Consider the following 19,650-nt stretch of genomic DNA (forward strand, 5'->3'; position numbering starts at 1 on the left):
TTAATTTTTGTCCCCTGAGTAAGATTTATAAAATACGGATGATTCACTCTGTCAAACCAACCAAAAACGGACATATTAAACCTCAAATCATTTACAGTTGTGTGTCATCATCAGATTAAAACATTGAACATTTTACACGGAATTATGTAACAAAACTTTCTTCTGTGCAATCTGTGCTGCATGCATGAAAGTGCATTTATGGAACAATGGCAGCTGTCAAGTTCCCACACACTGCAGAGTTCAGTTTCTCATTAATGTATGCTTCTCTTGGGTAGTTTCTAACGTAAAAGTACTCTTTGGATGCGACAATTTTATTTTTTCTTATATATATTCCTTAAAGAGCATTATGTAATAGAAATTTGTCTAAAGTCATACTTCCATATATGCTTAATCTAAGCATAAATTAACAAGCAGAGTGTGAATGCTATATGCCAAACTGAATTTCACAGTTGGTTTCTGATGGTTTTACTCCCTCAGATTGTTGTGAACTATTGTGTCTTGGTGTCTTGGTGATACATTTGCCATGCTTCATACAGAGGAAGCTGTGGTTGCTGCATATCCATTATAATTTTCACTGCAACCCTCTGAGCAGAGCAGGACAGAAGTTGTGAAGTGGTACCAATTATTCTCCTAATGAAATTAAAGCCTTATGTTTTGATTGAGTTTTTTTAACTACATACCACCAAGAGCACTGAGCGATATTGAAAACCATTCAAGTTGTTTAGAGGTTGTCCACAATGCATCTTAGATAGGAATACCCCTAATAAATCTGGATTGATACCAGGTGATAACCCAGTGTTGTAGATATTGAAGATGTCACAAGAAGTGTCTGTGTGAGCTTTATGCAAAACATAATTGAGCAGATTTAGCAGCATATTGATGACTGTTGCAGACTCATCTAGTATGTACATCTCTTTCTATGCAGTTTTTGAAAGGATTGCTGAGCCCTATTGAACAGCACTATGTGCATACACTACATCATTTAGACAACACAGATTTTATTCAGATTAAGCCTTTATGTTCCCCCATGAAAAGAAATAACCTGAGATATGCATCAGAATGTAATTATTTTGTAGTCAGCAATAGCTTGCTGTGATATGGTAGATTAATTTAGCACTGACAGTCAACTTAGCAATGACACAGAGACCAATGGCAGCCTGGGACTTTTGGCGTACTGGAGATAAAAGTTTTTTCAAATGCCAACTAGTCTGTGGCATTTAGGGACGTGTGATAATTTTCATATAATCTGCCAAAATGGTCACAACTACCCTGGTCTGCCAATGGTAATTGAGGTCAGTCAGGCACAACAATGAGAGGTCAGAATAACAGGCAGCCTTGTGAGAGCTTGGGTCTTAGATAACACACTTGTCGCTGTTTCTGTTTTTCCTCTTTTTTTTCTCCATTCGATTGAATGAGATCTTATCGACTGTGCATCCTCATTGTGCCTCTGATATTGTACAAATAATGTCTGGCTGAATGTAGAGATGTTATTTTATAATATCTGTCAAAACTATCAAAATGAAACAAGGTCTTTGCATATTTTTACATGTTGCCACATAATGAGCCTGAATGTGAGACTGAAAGTGTTTAATGTGCTAAAGACCGAGTGTGAGGTCTTCACATTATCTCAACAGTATGTCCTATTAAATGAAATGGCAATTACTTAGTCCTATACACACACAATTTCTACAGTTAAGGACTTACAATTCTTTCATTTGCTACGTCTTATCACGGGTATTAATGCTGAGATTATTGTGAGTGATTCAGTGCTCTTTATAGCGTTCGGCCAGAGTTATTCAGTGCAGCAGGAAGGGCTGTGCCAATGCATCTTTTTTCTGTAATTTCCAAGCTTCGCTCATAATTTTTTCTGTAACTCCTTGCAGGAATCTAATTTGGATTAAGATATGTGTCATTGTCTGACATTATTCCTCTGAGACAAATGTAATTTTTCTAATAGACAAGATACTGACTATGTAAAGAGATCTGATCTTACAAAGTGAACCTGGTGCATGATATGATTTGAGTTGAAAAATAGTATTGATTTTACATATTTTGCCACTCAGTGATATTGTGGCTATAACCCTTGACCTACCTTTATAATATTAATACTTTTATTTCTGTGCATATTTTGTGATGAGTATGTCACTTTTTGGAATAAAATAAAACTATACCTCTACTTGTTCTTCATTGCCATTTGAAAACTGCTACTCAGTGACTAAATATTTGGCCAATCAAACCTTCCAATGTGAAATCTGTAATAGCAGTCGTATTTAGCATTGACAGATGTGACTGTGGGAAATGTATTTAACCTCTTTCCTGATTCACCTCAATATCTCCATAGAAAGTTTAGTCAACTAAAATCAGACATCATTTAAAAAATGTAAGTAAAGTTGTTTTACTTTTCTTGTTTTCATCAATGGTGTGGTGATTGAACTAACAGTAGGTGGCAGGAGTGTGTTGTCTCGTGATAGGTCCAATCTTCTCCATGTTGTAATCACACCTCAATTACACTACATCCAGTCTGTTGATCTACGATACCTCCCGTGTGGCTGGCCTGCAAATCCAGCCACGTCTTCTAAATAGAGTCATGAATGGAGAGCACCAGCTTCAGCGCCATGTGGACATGTGGTTGAAATCAATGACTAAATGAGACACGTGGGCCAGATGTCATGCAGTTTTGTTCTATTGAGATTTAAATACAGGTTTGTTGTCATTGTTCTTTGCCCCAGACATTGAACACACCGGAAAGTCTGTGAATGCCATTATTTATAATTCATGATGATGCTGTAGTAGCCTATTGCAAGTGTTATGACCTGCTTTTCAAGTCAATATCATGCACAGGCCTACTGTGCATTTTGTTACAAATTGTTATTTACTGGTCACAGATTATAACAAAGTAGAGTGTAAGAAATATAGACTATATAACAGAAACATCAGCTACCCCACAAAAAAAGCCTGTCACATCTTCCTTCTTTAAGCAGCATCTGACCCTGACAACATCAGAAGTGACACTAAGTGAACTTTTTTTTTTTAACTCAACTTAGGCATACATAGCTTCTGGCACTGCACACATTTGTGCGTGAGGGGCCACCGCTTACATAAACGATGACTCACTAATGAATCACAAATGATTATCATGATGAAGTTAGCCTTTCACCCTGTAAACACACACTGGTTGCGAGCAACACTTCATTCTCTAATATCTCTGAAGGAATCTGATTTACACCCAGGGTGGTAGCGCTGTTAAGCATGCAATAGCTTAAAGAAGGATCTTTTATTTCTTACACTACCCACAATGTCTCTTTCTCATGTTAGATATTCATAAGATCTTACAGCATAACGTGATGAATCCTGTAGTGTATTTATTCCAAGTGTATATGATATTATATAAACACAAATTATTCTGGATCTATGGGTGAACATGCAATGCCTTTTTTTTAGCCATGGAAGCAGTCAGACTACAAATATCTCTGAAATATCTCAACAACTATGAGATGGATTGCCATGAAATCTTGTACAGACATCCATTGTTCACATAGGATTAATCCTACTGACTTTGGTGATCTCCTGACTGTATTTGTGGGTTTTAGTGAAATGTCTCAATAACTATTGGATGGATTTTAAACACCTTTATGTCCTCCTCAGGATGAATCATAATAACTTTGGTGAACCCTCTATTTTTGAATCCAGTGCCATCATTAAACTTAATACCTGCGAAAGACATCCCCCCTCAGCTTCAGCTGTGCTTTGTATTTAGTGCTGATTAACAAAATTTAGCATACTGAAATGCAAAACTAAAATTGAGATCTGTTAAACCTAAATTACATGCTAAATATTAGCATGTTAATGTTTAAGATTGAAGCATTGTTGCACCTATACAGTCACAGAGCAGCTCATATGGCTGTGGACCCTTACTCTTGTTTTAATCTTTGCTCCACTTAGTTGTTAACTGGACAGATAGGATACTGTAGGATATTAATTTGCTGTCTACGGCGAGTAGATTAGCTTTACATCTTTTGTAAAAGTTTTGATATAGCTGAAAAAATATTGATAAAGTGTTGCTTTACTAAAATAGTCTAAAGGAATCAGCCCAAATATGGCAATCCTTTTCCTAGAAATGCTATAAATAACGGGTTCATGTCAGTATAATGACAGAAGGAAATGTGACGTAGTCCTTTCAGATAATAGGAGTCACTGAGATAACACCGGGTTACCTTTCTACATGATAGTGAGTGACTGCTGATGTCAGATAGACGGAGTGGGATGGCTTTCATTACAGTGATTCAGCCCACTCCACGATATGCTAATTTCTATTAAGAATGACACTCAAAACTGAAATAGCATGCACTTTCACAGTGTCTCCAAATGTACGAGCCGTAATCATATCTTTTATTTTACAGCCAGTTGCATTCAAAGGTGCAGTTTCTAAAAATGCAGTGCAATGTAGAACAGCAAGTAAACAGTTATAGTATAAAAGCACAGCACCATTTGCCACTTTACAACAGTTTCATGTGAAGCTATTTGGCTTGATACAATTCTGAAAAAATATAGGTTGTTTTCTCCCAGCCTTAAAAATGTGCAGTAGTGTGTATCTGTTATGGTTTAATTGACATAATAACTGCTCTACATTCTCAAAAGTGTGACTACAACAGATACATGTTTGTGCTTTTCCATTTACAAGGACACTAAGACTACATATAATGCCACTTCAGTTACATTTTTTTTAGCTTGCACATTCATTTAGTACAAATACACTGACCTGAGATTGGGATTCACAATCTGTGACCTACAACGGTACAGGGATTGATAGAATACAAACCCAGGAAAGTTATTACTTGCTACTGCGCTGTAGTTTCAACCCTAAGATTGGTTGAATGAAGGCTACAATATAAAAACACCACAACACGTGAGGGCATCAATCCACAATAAATGATAATAGCAAGGAATGGTGGCTGTTAAAATTAAATAGTTAAGTCATATTATTATTATTATTATTATTATTATTATTATTATTATTAATCTCTTTCCTGGTATCTGAATGGTTGTATGCCCATATCATAGAAGTATATCAGCCTTCTTTCTGTCTCTTCCTCCTGGACTGTTTTGCTGATACATACCCAACAGAGAACCATTTCTGGTTTAGGACTTCATCACGTAGACAATCAATGGCATTTGATCAGAATACTGCTCCAGTGAATAAATGTGAGATCTTTCATGTCTTATTGAGTGATAATTTTGTGATTAACATCTTTGGGAGCATCAGCAGCTTTTTGTGTTGTGGGGGTCTTTCTGCCCTCTGGCTCAGTCTTCCTGGGCAGTCTGGGGCTGCCAGCAGCTTTCCGGCCAATCTGAGGGCTGGAGGAGCCAGCAGCCATTTTGCGTTGAAGTAACGGGCTCTTGGAGCCCTTGGGCTTCATTGGCGTCAATAAAGAGTCTATGACCTTTAGTGACCTCAGGCTGAGCAGACCACAGAAATAGTTACACTGGTGCTGGGAGACAAATTGCTCAAAAACTTTGGGATTCCCTTCAACAGACAGCCCTTGATGCCTGCAGCAACACACAACACACAACAAATCTTACAGTCGTGACGAGTATAAATGCAAATTACCTGTAAAATGAGGTTTTAACGGCATCATTTACAGAAACAACACAAATATACTAACCCCGTCGATTTGACTGAAATCCCGACATTGGTGATCTTGGTGTCAACACCTGCAAAACAACACCACGCAATTACTTTATTTTTCTGTTGTTCAGGTAACATTATTCAAATGTGACAGACATGCAATTTGAACTGTCACCACATTAAATCCAGTACTTAAATTATAAGAGGGAGAAAAAAATTTAAAACTACATAAAATGTTTATTTTATCGTACATTCTGCATAACAAATTGTGTGTAATGGACCTGAATGTGTTTAAAATACACATTAAGAGTTGAGAAGGTTAGCAAAGTTTTAAGTACCTCAGCACACTTCTCCCTATTGCAAGCAATATTTTAGCACATTTGCTATGGTAAAGTGTGTAATCTGTCAACCAATTTTAAGCTTCACATGCTCACGGCCTCTTCTGTTCAACATGCTACTGATTTTAACACAAACTTTGTAAATGTGAATGTTTGTCATGTTGTAGGATAAGCTAGGAGGTTAAAATAGGAGGTGACCAAAACATCATCATATTCTTAAATATTTTAGCCACAAATTTAGGGAAAACATAACTTTCACATTGCCCTGTTGCATTCAAGCATCAGCCTACCTTCTAGTCGAGTGAGTAGCAGATTGCCATTGGTCCACTGAAAGATCCAGTGCTGCAGTGCACAGCACTTCTGCTCCGCCTCAGAGCCAGACCTCATATCTATTCTGCCTGTCTCATCCAGGACAGAGTATTTCTGATAGACTCCTGTCAGATCAGCCTCTACTGATGCATAAGGGACTGTATTTGCTGGTCGGTACATCAGGTAGACTGGAATCACCCTGTGTGACATAGATTGGCATGCTGTGAATGACTTTTATGTTCCATGTACTGTAAATAATATTAAATAACATTTGATAAGGAGTTAACTGATTGTACTTACTCAAGAGAGGGGCCAAAGTTTTCAATCACTCTTGCCTCTGCTGAGAAGATTTTGCAGTATTCACGAGCCAAGTTCTGAATTTTACACTCCTGTATGCAGAACATTGGAGAAAAGCCAGTAAAGATAAGCTCAACTTAAACCAGTACATTTATTTAATCTTCTTTTGATTAATGCCTCAGTAATCCTATGTGGGTGGCAAGAATGACACAAGACTGATTCACTTTAATGCTGGATTTGTTAGTTCATTGAATGACATTTAAATTTAAGAATATGCAAATAAATTACAAAATCTAACTTTTCTTATGTACCTGCTTGATAATGTCGAGGTTCCTGTCTATTAGACAGCTTTCTGCTTTGCCTCCATAGGCAATGGGGTTGCGCACTTTAATGATACATGTGTTTCCTGACTCAAACACAGGCTCCAGACCATAGATGACTTTTGCCCTCCAGACTTTATGAGAACAGCCATCACCAATATGAGATTCCTGCATCATTATACGGCCAAATAATTTGTTACCCCAGGCACCAGAATCAGCCACACCCTTGTTGAATATCATGGGTGTCATTTCGATTTCCTCTCCAACTGCGTACAGAAGAACGTAAGAATGGCATTTGGGCTCTGACACTGGAAAAACTGTGATCTTAACATGTAAAATCTCATCTTACCACCAAGGTCCTCACGTAGGGACATTCCAGCCAAAACTGCAACACAGTGAGAGAGAAGACAGAATGAGACTTGTCGCGACCCATTAATGCAAGGAAACAATTCAAGGAAAAACATTTATTTTATGCCAAATGTAAGATAAAAGAGTACATACTATCTGCACTAAGAAGACAGTCTGTGGAGTCGGTTCCATATTCATTTGTGATTGTGCATCCGTAAACACCAGAGTCTTTGCATGATGCCTGAACAATGGCAAGATTGACCTGAGTTTCATCCCCTGCACTGAGAAACAAACAAATTACCACAGATACATTTTATAGGAAATAATATATTTCTAAAAGTATGTTCAAATTCTTGTGAAACTGCAGATTTACTTTCGAGTCAATCTGGAAACTTACTTTTTTATAATCTGAGCAATCCTCTTTTCATTTCTGTACCATTTTACTGTAGAGTCACTAAGAACGTTGAAGAACTGGCACCACAGTTTCAAGTGTCCTGAGGCGTCTGCGAAGGTTTCGCCCCTGATCTTACGAATAACTTGAGGAGCTGGTGGGAAAAGAGACCCGACACAGACAACATGGTAAAGAAACTTCCATATCTTCTAACTATCAAGCAACCTGATGTATCCAGTCTGATATGTACTGCATGTGCTATATATATGCTACATAGCAAAGGTTTATTTGCTTTAAAGCTATAGTGCGCATATACTGTATTTTATATTAATGAACATCTGTTACATTCAAGCCATTGCCAATGTGTTGATACAAAACTCTCTCTGTATTTCTCAGTATGGCTATGTATGATTTTTGCACGCAGTTTTACATCACCGCCAAGAAAGGACAACAGCAGCGTTCAGCTTTGAAGATGAAGAGGACGTACAAATTAAAAGATCTCTTCACCTGGAGGCCGGGTGGGGGTGGTGCGCGATCACCAAAGACTTGCGTCATGTGGATGCACCAACAGTGTTGTTGTCATTACTTACAATTCCTCATGGGGGTGACAGAAACTACGCACTATAGCTCTAAAGTATATAATAAACTGATAACTATATTCACTGTAACCCCATGCCTGTGTCAAAATGTCATACTGATTAATATACACATAATATGATTGGTAATTCAGTAGTGAACCATATTATGTATGCTGACGACCTTGTGATTTTTAGCCCAAGTAGTGCTGGATTACATCAGCTTCTTACAATCTGTTCGGTATATGGTGTGGAACATGATATTAAATATAACGCCAATAAGAGTGTTGTCATGATCAGTAGAACTAAAGATGATAAAGGTTTGAATTTCCCTGATTTTAAATTGGCTAATAATACGCTTAGTGTCTGTGATAAGGTGAAATACCTTGGTCATTTTATCACTGATAAAATGACAGATGATGAAGATATTTACAGGCAATGTCGCATGATGTATGCACAAGCCAATAGTCTCTTACGTAAATTTAGGGCATGTACGGCTGGTGTAAAGATATCTCTGTTCAAAGCATATTGCACACCGTTGTATACTGCGCACTTGTGGTCAAATTATAAAAAGGCAAGTCTTTTAAAATTGAAAGTAGCATATAATAATGCAATGAGAATATTACTTACAAGACCAAGATGGTGTAGTGCAAGTGAGATGTTTGTGGTTGCAAGAGTGAGAACCTTTCATGCTGTTTTAAGAAACCTAATGTTTAAATTCATGTGTCGGCTTGATGGGTCACAAAATGAAATAATAATGGGCTTAACTGACATACGTCTAAGCACTACACGCTACCAATCCCATATGTGGAAACACTGGTATAATTGTCTCCTGGTAGAACAATAATTTTCTTTTTAAATTTGTTTGTTTATTTTTATTAATTTATTACATGTGTAGGTAAGTGTGTATGCATGTGCGTTTATGGATATGCATTTATGTATTGTTGTGGGTGATTTGGACCTTGAGTCTGTAATAAAGTTTGATGATGATGAATACCACATAAACATGCACTAATGTTGACATATTTTACCTTTGAATGGGTCATGCTTGTCCTTCTCTGCAGGTTTCACCTCAGTTATGGGGCTGTGGAGCTCCTCAGCAGGCGGCTGGCTTGGTGCTTGAGTCTCAGATGTCGTCTTCCTCCTGCTTAAGAGCGGAGAACGCCTTTCTCCAGGGGACGTTTGCTCCCCACGCCTCTGAAGCAGAGGTGACCGTCGTGAAAGGCTTGGAGACGTAGAGAAGGTCACAGGACTTGCCAAAAGCTTGCTGCTCTCTGTAGGAACTTCCTTTTTCTGAATTTGGTTATCAACTGGTGATGTGGCCTCTGAGGCCTCCTCAGGTTTGGCCTTGGGTACTAGTATTTTACGTCTGGCCCCAGATGCCAGCTCTTGTGGAGTAGCCGAAGGAATGGGAGAAACACTCTCTCTTTTCTTTAACAATGGACTAGCCTCAGGAGTTGGATTGCTGAAGGAGTCAGTCCTTGGAAAATCCTCAACCATAGAACTGTCCTCTTCCTCTTGTGTATCTGTGCCAAGTACACTTTTAGTGGGAATCCTTTTTGCACTCTGCAAAGAACAGTTCTTTGTGTCATATTCTTCTATTTTGTATTGATCTAGTGTTGTGGAATTCATTTCAGGAATCCCCTTTACGGTTTTGCTGTTTAGTTGTTTAGTTTCTGAGGTTAACATGTCTTTGCTTTGAACAGGGTCACCTTTGGCATGCTCCAAAACTGTAATATTTACCTTTTGACTGCTGGCCTTTATCACTGCAAGTGGAGTCCCAGGTTCTGGACTGACAGTTCCAGATGTAAGTCTTTTGGTAAGTTCGTCCTCAGAAGTCGAAGGGGGAAAATTGTGTTTGACATTTTCACTCCCAGAAAGCAAAACAACAGGGCAATCTTTCAGAGGAACCAGAGTTGATGCTCGAGTTTCCTGTCCAATGTTTAAAAAACCTTCATTATATCTTTTGTCACTGTCCTGACATCCTGCAGTCTCTATAGTGGTGCAAGTGTCTACGACAGAGATGGGTGGGATTACAAGAGGTTTTTGTAACGCCTGAACAGGCGGTGAAGTTGCACCTTGAGACTGAATTTGTTCCTGATCCGTTTTATATAGTTGATTATAAACCTCCATGAGGGTTTCCTTTATGTTCCTAGGAGGCGTAATACTTGTCTCAGTTTTCTTGTCAGACTTCTTCACTTCCAGTTTTCTGCCATCCTCCTCACATGTTTTTGTCACAGTTGTAGTTAGATCTTGTACAAAGCCAGCATTGACCGCTATGGCGGTCACTGAATTTGCTAGTGTAGAGTCAAGAGCCTTTAATTGTGATCTCAAAAGTTCAGCTACAGATATGACTTTTGTTACAGGTTTGTGAATTTCCTGGAAGTCTTTAATCTGGAGTTCGGATATGTTTGTGTTTTTTTGAGTTTTTGTTAGGAGTGGGATAGCAGGCTCATATAGAGATGACTTCAGATTCTGCAATGCTGAACTAGTTCCCTCCGCCATTTTTAATATATGCTCATTCTTCTCAGTTTCTTTATTACATACATCCACAAATATACCATTAGTGTCTTTATCTGCTGCTCCTTTGGTGATTTCTGTTTCAGTGTGTTCTATTATATGCAGAGCAGCACTTTCAGTCTCCATCTCAACTTTCTTCTCATTTGGGGCCACGATGCCAGACTGCACTAGTAACTCACCTACCTCGTTACCCTCTACCTTCTCACTAACTTGTATTTCTGTCCCTTCAAAGGTTTTTATAGCTGTATCAACTTGGCTTTGCTGGGCGCTGGAAGAAACGTTACACCCTCGGGTGTTCTCACCACCACCGGGGCTTTGGAGGGTTGACTTCTGTAGGTCTGTAAAAAGGACTGTATGGCTTTCATTTGATCCTCTGGAATGATCCCATGTGTCCTGTGTCATTTTGTCCATTGCTACTTGTAGACCACTGTGCAATGAAGGGGTCTGGATGTCATCTGTCGTGGTCTCTCTCTCTGATAGAGTCTTTTGTGGTGGTTGCACGTCCATCTGGTTGGGTGGAAGCTCAATGTTGACAGGTGCATCATTCCTGCTCATCGTTGTATGGGCCTGTGTAACCTTGGGGCAAAATACAAGCAGAGGTTTCCATGCTGTAAATACTTATTCACTTATCCCTGGCTTTTCAGAACACAGATAAACACATGTAATTTTATAAACAGCAACAGCGTAACCAGCAACAAACAGAGAATAGAATGGGAAGACCCTGGAGCAAAAAGAAATGTGTGAACCAGAGAAACAATATAGTTAGCGATGAACAAGAAATCTTTACTTCACCTATTATGCAATGTTCACATGGCTCTCAGTGACAGAGGTTCAACAGCTTGGATCCCTGCCATATTAGTGTTTGGACATCATGTTAGTAAGCCTGTATACAAACCTTAGGATATTTCTGAATTTTTGTACCGTAGTGATATATTTGATATATTATATAGTGAAACGTGAGCACACTGCTCTCTCTTTCATACATCTGTGCCATACAAGCATGTTTGTTGAGCTTTAAATACCCACAAAGATTGAAATTGAGGTTAAATTAGCAGGAGAGGTTCCCTGTGTGATAAGTCATTCCATCATGGATGAGATAAGCTATGATAACTCAAGGGTTATTCTCGTTTCCGCCCCTACGTTCCTTCAAAAAGCAAAACTTCAACTACTTAGAACATAGTCTGCAGTTGTTATAAAATACATAAATAAATGTGCATTTTTGCTAATTTCTGCACGTTTTCCTTCCCTCCATTCTATCTAACTCTGACACTGTGAAGCCTTTTCACAAGTAAGGTGGCTATTTTACATTTAAGTGTGGCCAGAAAGGAATGCGAATCATTTTAAGAGGTGCTTCAGCTGTGCAGTGTTTTGTCTCAGCTCTCAGTGCCGTCAGCACTCAGCCATGCTGCTGGAGTCAGGGCAAATGCATAAGCAGTGGACAATAAACATTCACATTTCAAATAGCAAAACAAGTGCTGATTTAGGGAATTTGCCAAATGACCCTACGTATGATGATGATGACTATGATGATGATGATGATGATATAGGCCTACTGTATTTATATATGGTCTAAGGCTACAGCCAACAGCTGTAGCCCTAAGTAGCTTAGCCTAGCACTTGAAACAGGAGGAAACAGTTAGCTTGCCTCTGTCCAAAGGTAAAGATCTATCTACCAAAACCTCTGAAGCTCACAAATTAACATGTTATATTTCATTTGTTTAAAGCTGTGGTAGTGTAATTTTGACATTGTTGGTCTAAAGCTTCATGATAACCTTTCAGCATATTTTAATTTAAGTAGTCTGAGAGAAATCAAAACTTCTGCACCTCCCATTGGTTCAACAGTGGTATAGAGCTTCTCATTTGGCAAGCGAACAATCTATTTCCCAAAATGTCGAACTTTAGAGAAAATCTGCTTAGTCCACATACTAGTATTTTCAGATTGCCAAATTGAACAAATATAACGTTACGTTTATATCCTAAGAAATAATGCAACTCTCCCTTTGAACCAACAAATCAAATGCACTGAATCAATCTACCTGTTGCATGATCTGTCAACATGTGCGTCATTTAATTCTTGTCACACAGTGGGGCATACTTGTAAAAGCTATAAATAGCTCCAGGATGCTTGTGTTACTGATGAGGCCTGTGTTGGCTGCAAAAGGACTCATGAACTAATGCAAGGGCTTGCTGCTCACCTCATTCAGCACGGCAGACACAGACACATTATTTTGGCGGGGGCTTGTTTCCTTCGCAGACAGCTGATCTCCAGGCTGTTTATGTGGACGCTGATGTAAAGCATTCCTGTTTTCACATGGTGCGTTCACCGGCTCTCCTTGTGGTAAACATCCACCCGTGGAAGTCTTTGACTTCTCGCCAACATCCATGACTGTAACATGTTCTGTTTTAGAAATCTTCCCTTTAACTATGCTTAGGGGTTGTTGAGGTTCTGCTGCAGCACCTGACTGTCCTTCTGTTGAGGTTAAGTGAGGACTTTGGTTCTGCATTGCCACATTTTGTTCTGTATCTTTGCTTCCAGCTTCCTTCTCATGCTTTGCAGCTTTTTTACCTTCAGTTTCTGACACAGTCTTATGACTTGTAGATTTAAGAGCAGCTGGGGGTACTGAAGCAGTGAGCTGTTCTTTCTGTGAAGGCACAGCTACCTCAACACATATGTTTTCATTCTTTAAAGGCCTTTTAGCTAACAATACTTCCTCTGTTTCTGCTTTCTGACGTTGTTCGGTCATGTTTCTGCAGTCTGTATCCACAGTTGATGAACTATCAGTGTTCTCTACTTCCATAAACTCTTCTGAATTCCCCTCAGACTGTACTGACTCTGTGAAGGCTATAGCTACAGAGGTTAAGGTCTCATTTATTGCCCTCCTCTCCTCAGATGCCTGCTCTCCTGGTGTACTGTTGGAAATTTTAATCTTCTTTTTGACAAAGGGAGTTTTGGGTTGGTGAACAGTAAAAATCTTCTGGGCAGAGTCATAAATATATGTCCCGCTCTTGTTGCCGTTTTCACTGATGGTTTGTCCATTAGTTACAGCAGACACAGCTCCATTAGCGATGGGGACAGGCTTTTCCTCCACCTCTTCCACAGTTGCCTCCTGTAACCGGGCCACTGTCTCTACCGCTACAGCCTGATGGCTCTGCTCATTGCCCTCATCCTCCATGGAGCTTGGTGTGCTGAGAAAGGCCTCCATTGTGGAACGGCGTTTCCTCTGCGTGCGGTCTGGACTGATGGTTCGTATCGGCTCCTGGTTTTCTTTACCTTCCGCTTCCCTGCGTCTGCTCTCTGCCTTTTGTTTGAGCTTGGCAAAGTAGCGCTGGTGGATCTTGAACTCGTTCATTTCACCCACCTCCAGGACCCCAGAGCAGGACACAATACCTTTACTGTTGCTGGCTGAGGCCTGGTATATAGCTGCATCCTCCACAGTGCAACTGCAAAGAGAACCCAATTTAAGTTGCCTTAATTAAAATTATATTGAGCAAGATCCCTGACAAAAACAAAAGTAAACATTGCTGACAAGGTAAAACTGCTGTGTTAGCTAAATTGTGCTCAGGGGATAAGCTGTTTATTATTAGGTTTACTTAATTTGGGCAAGAATGTCAAGGCACCCTCTTAGTATTTTGGACTACTTCATAGCAGAAAGATGGAGATAATACACTATGGGTTTGTTGCCTCCATCAGATTGCCCGTTGATGTGTAGTCATTCAAATTTCAAAGTTTTTACAGGCTAATACTGTTTTGATCTTGGTAGAACAAGTGCAGTCAGATATCATTTCAGTGTTTCCAAACATACATACTTGTAAATGTGCAGGGAATAGTTTTGTCCATTGCGAAATATTTCATATTTAGGCAGTCCACAGTATCTGTCTAACTGCATATCATCCTTATACCAAGTAACTTGAGGAGTAGGGTATCCTGAAAAAAAAAGAAAAGAAAAATCTTGATATCTTTTAAACACACTTTAAAACAACCAAAGTTGACCAAAGTGCTGTACAGAAGAATACAGTTATTAAATAGAGAATGAACTTGTCTTGTAGACTTTCTGAATATTTTTCAGATGCTAAATATGCATGAAACCAGGTGTATATCGGAGGTAAAACATTATTTTTGTGTCCCTGTAATACATTTCCATTAGTTTATAAACTGGTGTATGGTCTTGCAAAGTGTTACAGAGAAGCCGTGATTACCTGTAACCACACAAGAGAACTTCACATTGCAATTCTCAGACACAGCTTTTGACTTGAGGGTAGTTTCAAAGGAAGGCTGTGTTTCCTCAGTTAACTGGGCCATCACGCTGCAGAGTGTGCTCCTGTGCAAGACAATGGAGCTGGTCAGTCAAGTTGTTTTTGTAATTTTAGCATTATTCCATACATACTGGATTATCTTTATGTGTAGATGAGCAGTTTCCAGACTCAAGAGCAAAAATTATACATATATATATTATTATAATTATGTATAAGGTTGTCTGAATGAAAAATGGCAGCCTTTAACAGCTGAAGTTTGTGGAAAAAAATACCAGATGTTATTTTTGTCTTAAGACCTTGCCTCCATTCCCTCTAGATGACGTCCTTCACATTAAAGCGGTGATGATGGAAGGTAATGCAGCTCGGAGACAATTTCTGATTAAAACCGATAATTTCTGTAACAACCACCGTAGAAAGACGTGACTTTAATGACTGTGACGTCACCCATAGTTTTCAAAAGGATGCAAACAAATGTTTTGAGTCAGGTCGCCACCCAGCTTGGCTGCTGTTGGAATAAGACAATCCAAAATTGGGAGAATTGTGGTTGGGGCCTGGGTGGAGCCACAGTATGTAGCATGTAATGTAATGATTGAACATTGAAGGAAAAGAAAACCTATTTCTCTAAGCGTGTGCTTATTTGGTCATGAAAGGCAACTCTGAATTTGGCTAAGATTGGTCCTTATTGAGTGTTATCTGGTTCTTTCAAGAGGCAATAAAAACAGGCGAATGTTAAACATCTTTTTTTTTTTACAGACCACAAACAAAATTCTTGAACCTGCACTTTCATGTTTCTTTGTAGCTTTGCTTATTTAAAGCTAATGTACTTGCACTTACTACTTGTTGTCTGGAGTTTGAACCTTCACAGTTGAAAGCACTTAATTGTAAGTCGCTTTGGATAAAAGCGTCAGCTAAATGACATGTAATTAACTGTAATGTAAACAAAAGAAAGCATTTCTTGTGATCTTTGACTTCTGAAGTTCAGTATAAATAGCTACTTAGCATGTCCTTAGAGAGGTCGAATTAGTCCATATGACATTAATTATAAAAATGAAACATCATCATCACCATAAATATAATGGTTCGAGAATATTAACCCATCAATGCATGTAGAAATGTGGAAGAAACATCAACACACATATGTTAATACTAATTCATGTTGGCTTTCATGCATATTATAAGAGCATAATCGTGCTACTTGTACACATGACGTGCAGTTGATCCATGTCTGGTGTTAACATCCATTTCAGTGTTGGGTCAATGCAGTTACTGTTACACTTCACTGCATGTTACTCATGATTAAGCAAACAAAGAAAGACATTCATACTAAATACAGTCACACTTAAATTATGTATTTGTACACAGTATATGGCTTACAGCATGCACTATACTGCAGTTAATCTTGTTGGCAATTCAATGTTTACAATAACACGTTTTAATTCTAGCTTAAATTCATTTTTAAGCTAAAACTGTTTCAGTGTTGCATTGAATTGTGTCTTACATTTCCTGTTCATTATTTCAGTTTTTTTGTGGGTGCTCAGTGTTTGTACTAATTCCTGCTGGAAACAACATCTGATCCATTCCCACAAAATTATCCTTACATATCATTTTGCAATGACATTGCACATTGTTGTGGAGTAAATCACACTAGCAATAGTCTTGTTAAAGGCCAACAAAGGATGACAAAGAATCAAATGTCTAGTTTTCTTATATTTCCAGAAGCCAATAAAAAAAGGGAAAATCAGGGAGCTGATTACTTTGGTAATGTTAATGTAAAGGCTGCCCTGTGCCACTGGCTAGAAACATATATATATATATATATATATATATATATATGTATTATTATTATTATTATCTCAAAACACTCTTTGTAGCCTCTTCCTATGAACTACTAAGGTATTATTAAAGAGTGGAACCTATGTGGTCAACACTGCCTGTTCCATGAACAAATCTTTCCATGCAGAAGCTGTTAGTGTATTGCTTGATGTGAAATGGGGCTCATGGTGTGTAACTGAGATGCTATTCTTAATCAACAGTTTATTTAAACTCTGGTGACCATGGCAACAAACAAAATAATAGTATCCCACATGGGTCTGTCCCAGGTTTGGATAATGATGAAGTCCTGATCTTAGACTAACATGGTCTCTATAGTGTTTTTTAACAGATACTGTAACACAGCACATCAGGTTAGTGTTGAATCCGTACCTGTTCTCTGGCCTCACGTTAGAGAGGTAGCTGCAGCCACTAGGCCGGCTACTCCCGCTGATATTATCCCCATTGCTGGATCTTCCATTGCTAGAAGAGGAGCGTGTCATTGTCCTCCGTGAACCCATTTTTCACCCAAAAACAGAATACTCAGAAGGGAAAAAAGTTCTTCAGAGGACAAAAGTTTGTGTTGTCACTTTTCTTTTGGCTTTCCAGAGAAATTATTGAGATATGAAAGAGAAAAAGGAGTTAAAACATGAAAACACAACAGGAAGTTATATTACATAAAGTTGTATTGAAATGTATACTTTCAAAAAAGTGTTTTTCTATAGTTTGAGATTAAAAACACAAACATCAGTGAGAGATGCTCTGTAAAAAATGCCCTATTTGGCTAGTTACCCTATTCAATATTTACATAAACAACATTCAGAAGTCTATTTTATAAAGTTAACTCACCATTCACAAGTTTCTCTCCCTCCTTTGACAGATACCCCACGGCACTGACCTAAGGCACTGCAATTTCCAATCAAACATGAGCATGCGTAAGCTGCTGGACTATTTATAGTTGGCCTGCAAATAGGCACAAGAGCACATCACACTTTCCAAAACTTGTCTATGGACCATTTATTTTACAAAACACAATATGCCAGCACTAAAAAATAGAGGCTATTTAGTAAAAGATCTAACGAGAATAATCTTTCTGAAGAAGAAAAATCCACAATAAGTCCAAATAGGAAGAGAGGATTTAAAAAAACAGGGTGACATTTTTTTTCTCCATTTTGTTTCCAATTGATTACATGTGCTCAAAGAAGAGAGGGACCACTTGTGGTCAGTAGTTGGCTGTTCTTCTCCTCAAACTTTTTAGCTCTGTGTATAGTGAGAATCATATGAGCCTGTCAATCAGGAGAATGACGCATTCACTTTTAAGTCCATTTATATGAGCAGTACATTCTCTCAGTCTTTCAGTCACACAAGGTTACTTTCCAAACATGAACGTGTGGAGTTACAATGACTCCCCCTATTTGTTCTTTAGAATTATATGGACTTCTAAAAAAACTTTTATAATATGATGAAATATAAGATGGTAAAACCTACCAGGCTCTCTAGCATGCATTGTCCTGTGAGCGACAATTGCATTGGATCCCCAGAGGAGAAGCAATAGGAATAGAACAGCCTTATATAGGCAGATCCCACTGACTGCCAAAGAGCTATGGGTTCTTATCTTCACACAAGCATGCACACACACACGTACACACAGTCGTCTCATACACACTAATGAGTGATTAGCAGTTGAATTTGAAATGCTCTGTACTTTACGGGATGCGTTGGTTTGGTTTAACATGATTCATATACAAATGTGTGTTCTGTCTGAAAATAGGTAGTTGACATGCCTGTTGACATTTTTGTTTCTGATCAAACAAATCTCAGTTACGTAAAAATGTAACTAACGAGTAAGGGGAGAACTAAAAACTATCAAAACAAATCTTTAAGGATTTATTTTCACCATGTACTTGTTTTTTGCAGGGTAAACAAGCTGCAAACAACTTTTCTTTGAACTGATTGGAACTGGCACCAGTACTATGATTTACGGCTTCCTCAGAGTGTTCTCCCTGAATCAAGATCAATGATATGAATCCAAATGTTCTCTCGTTACCACTCTCGTTACCACATACATTTTTTTGTTCCATCCATCCATCATAGTCCACGATAACTCCCACATTTTCCACTTTTCTTGACAGGTAGGTGACCCACTGACTCAACTTAAAAACTAAGATTTACTGAAGAATTTATTTCAAAATAAGAACAAGTATTAAAAGACAAATAACTAATTTCACAATGAAGGACCTCTAAACCCCCAACATGGACACACAGTACGGCCTTTCAGAATGGATTCCATGAGTGATTCCCATAAACAAACGCACCCTACACACACACACACACACACACACACAAACATACACCCTGCAGTGATAGACATGCATGGCTGCCAGTCCTCTGTGTAGGGGCTGGAAAACACAGTTGCCTCAGCACGGTCTGGATATTCTGGACGAGGTGTGTACAGAGAGATCAAAGCACAGTAGGGTGCGGAAACACTACAGAGGCTGGGAGAGTGTTGTGTGAGTCTATCATACAGTGAATCCCCCCTAAACATGTTACCCAACTGCTGAAGGCTGAAGGGGGACCTTCTACTGTAATGCTGATGAAGATACAGAAAAATGTGTAAACATGTTGGGCAGAAGTTGAAATCTCGTTAAAAAAAATAGAAGAAAAAAGATTCTTTAGCCTTTGCTTCTTTAATATCCAAAGGAAACTTTTCCATTTAGTTTTATTTCCATGTATTTTGGCAATCCATGTCACATTATGCCTCCTTTCCATAAAAAAAAGATCATTACATCAATGTTTTAACAATTCCTCTCCAAACCGGAATTCAGTTGGGGTCGGTGGGGTGGGCAAGATTTTAACATTGTAT

General features: G+C 38.6%; 1 protein-coding gene across 2 annotated transcripts; it reads right to left on the reverse strand.

The window, feature by feature from the left end:
* Positions 1-4,360: 4,360 nt before the first annotated feature.
* alpk3b (alpha-kinase 3b) lies at positions 4,361-18,302 on the reverse strand. 2 transcript variants are annotated; one of them, XM_028586180.1, is made up of 15 exons: positions 18,276-18,302; positions 17,637-17,693; positions 17,181-17,388; positions 14,922-15,043; positions 14,532-14,649; positions 12,920-14,165; positions 9,236-11,300; positions 7,636-7,783; positions 7,392-7,519; positions 7,240-7,275; positions 6,882-7,156; positions 6,574-6,662; positions 6,255-6,472; positions 5,664-5,712; positions 4,361-5,547 (listed from the first exon to the last, which is right to left on the reverse strand). In XM_028586180.1, the coding sequence occupies exons 3-15, from the start codon at positions 17,306-17,308 to the stop codon at positions 5,220-5,222; spliced, it is 4,950 nt and encodes a 1,649-aa protein (XP_028441981.1). In that variant the 5' UTR covers positions 17,309-17,388; positions 17,637-17,693; positions 18,276-18,302; the 3' UTR covers positions 4,361-5,219. The 2 variants fall into 2 exon arrangements, with proteins under 2 accessions (XP_028441981.1, XP_028441971.1); XM_028586170.1 differs by lacking the exon at positions 18,276-18,302 and having other exon boundaries at positions 17,637-17,700.
* Between the last annotated feature and the right edge of the window lie 1,348 nt (positions 18,303-19,650).

The sequence above is a fragment of the Perca flavescens genome, chromosome 1, assembly GCF_004354835.1.
Source record: "Perca flavescens isolate YP-PL-M2 chromosome 1, PFLA_1.0, whole genome shotgun sequence".
NCBI lineage: Eukaryota > Metazoa > Chordata > Actinopteri > Perciformes > Percidae > Perca > Perca flavescens.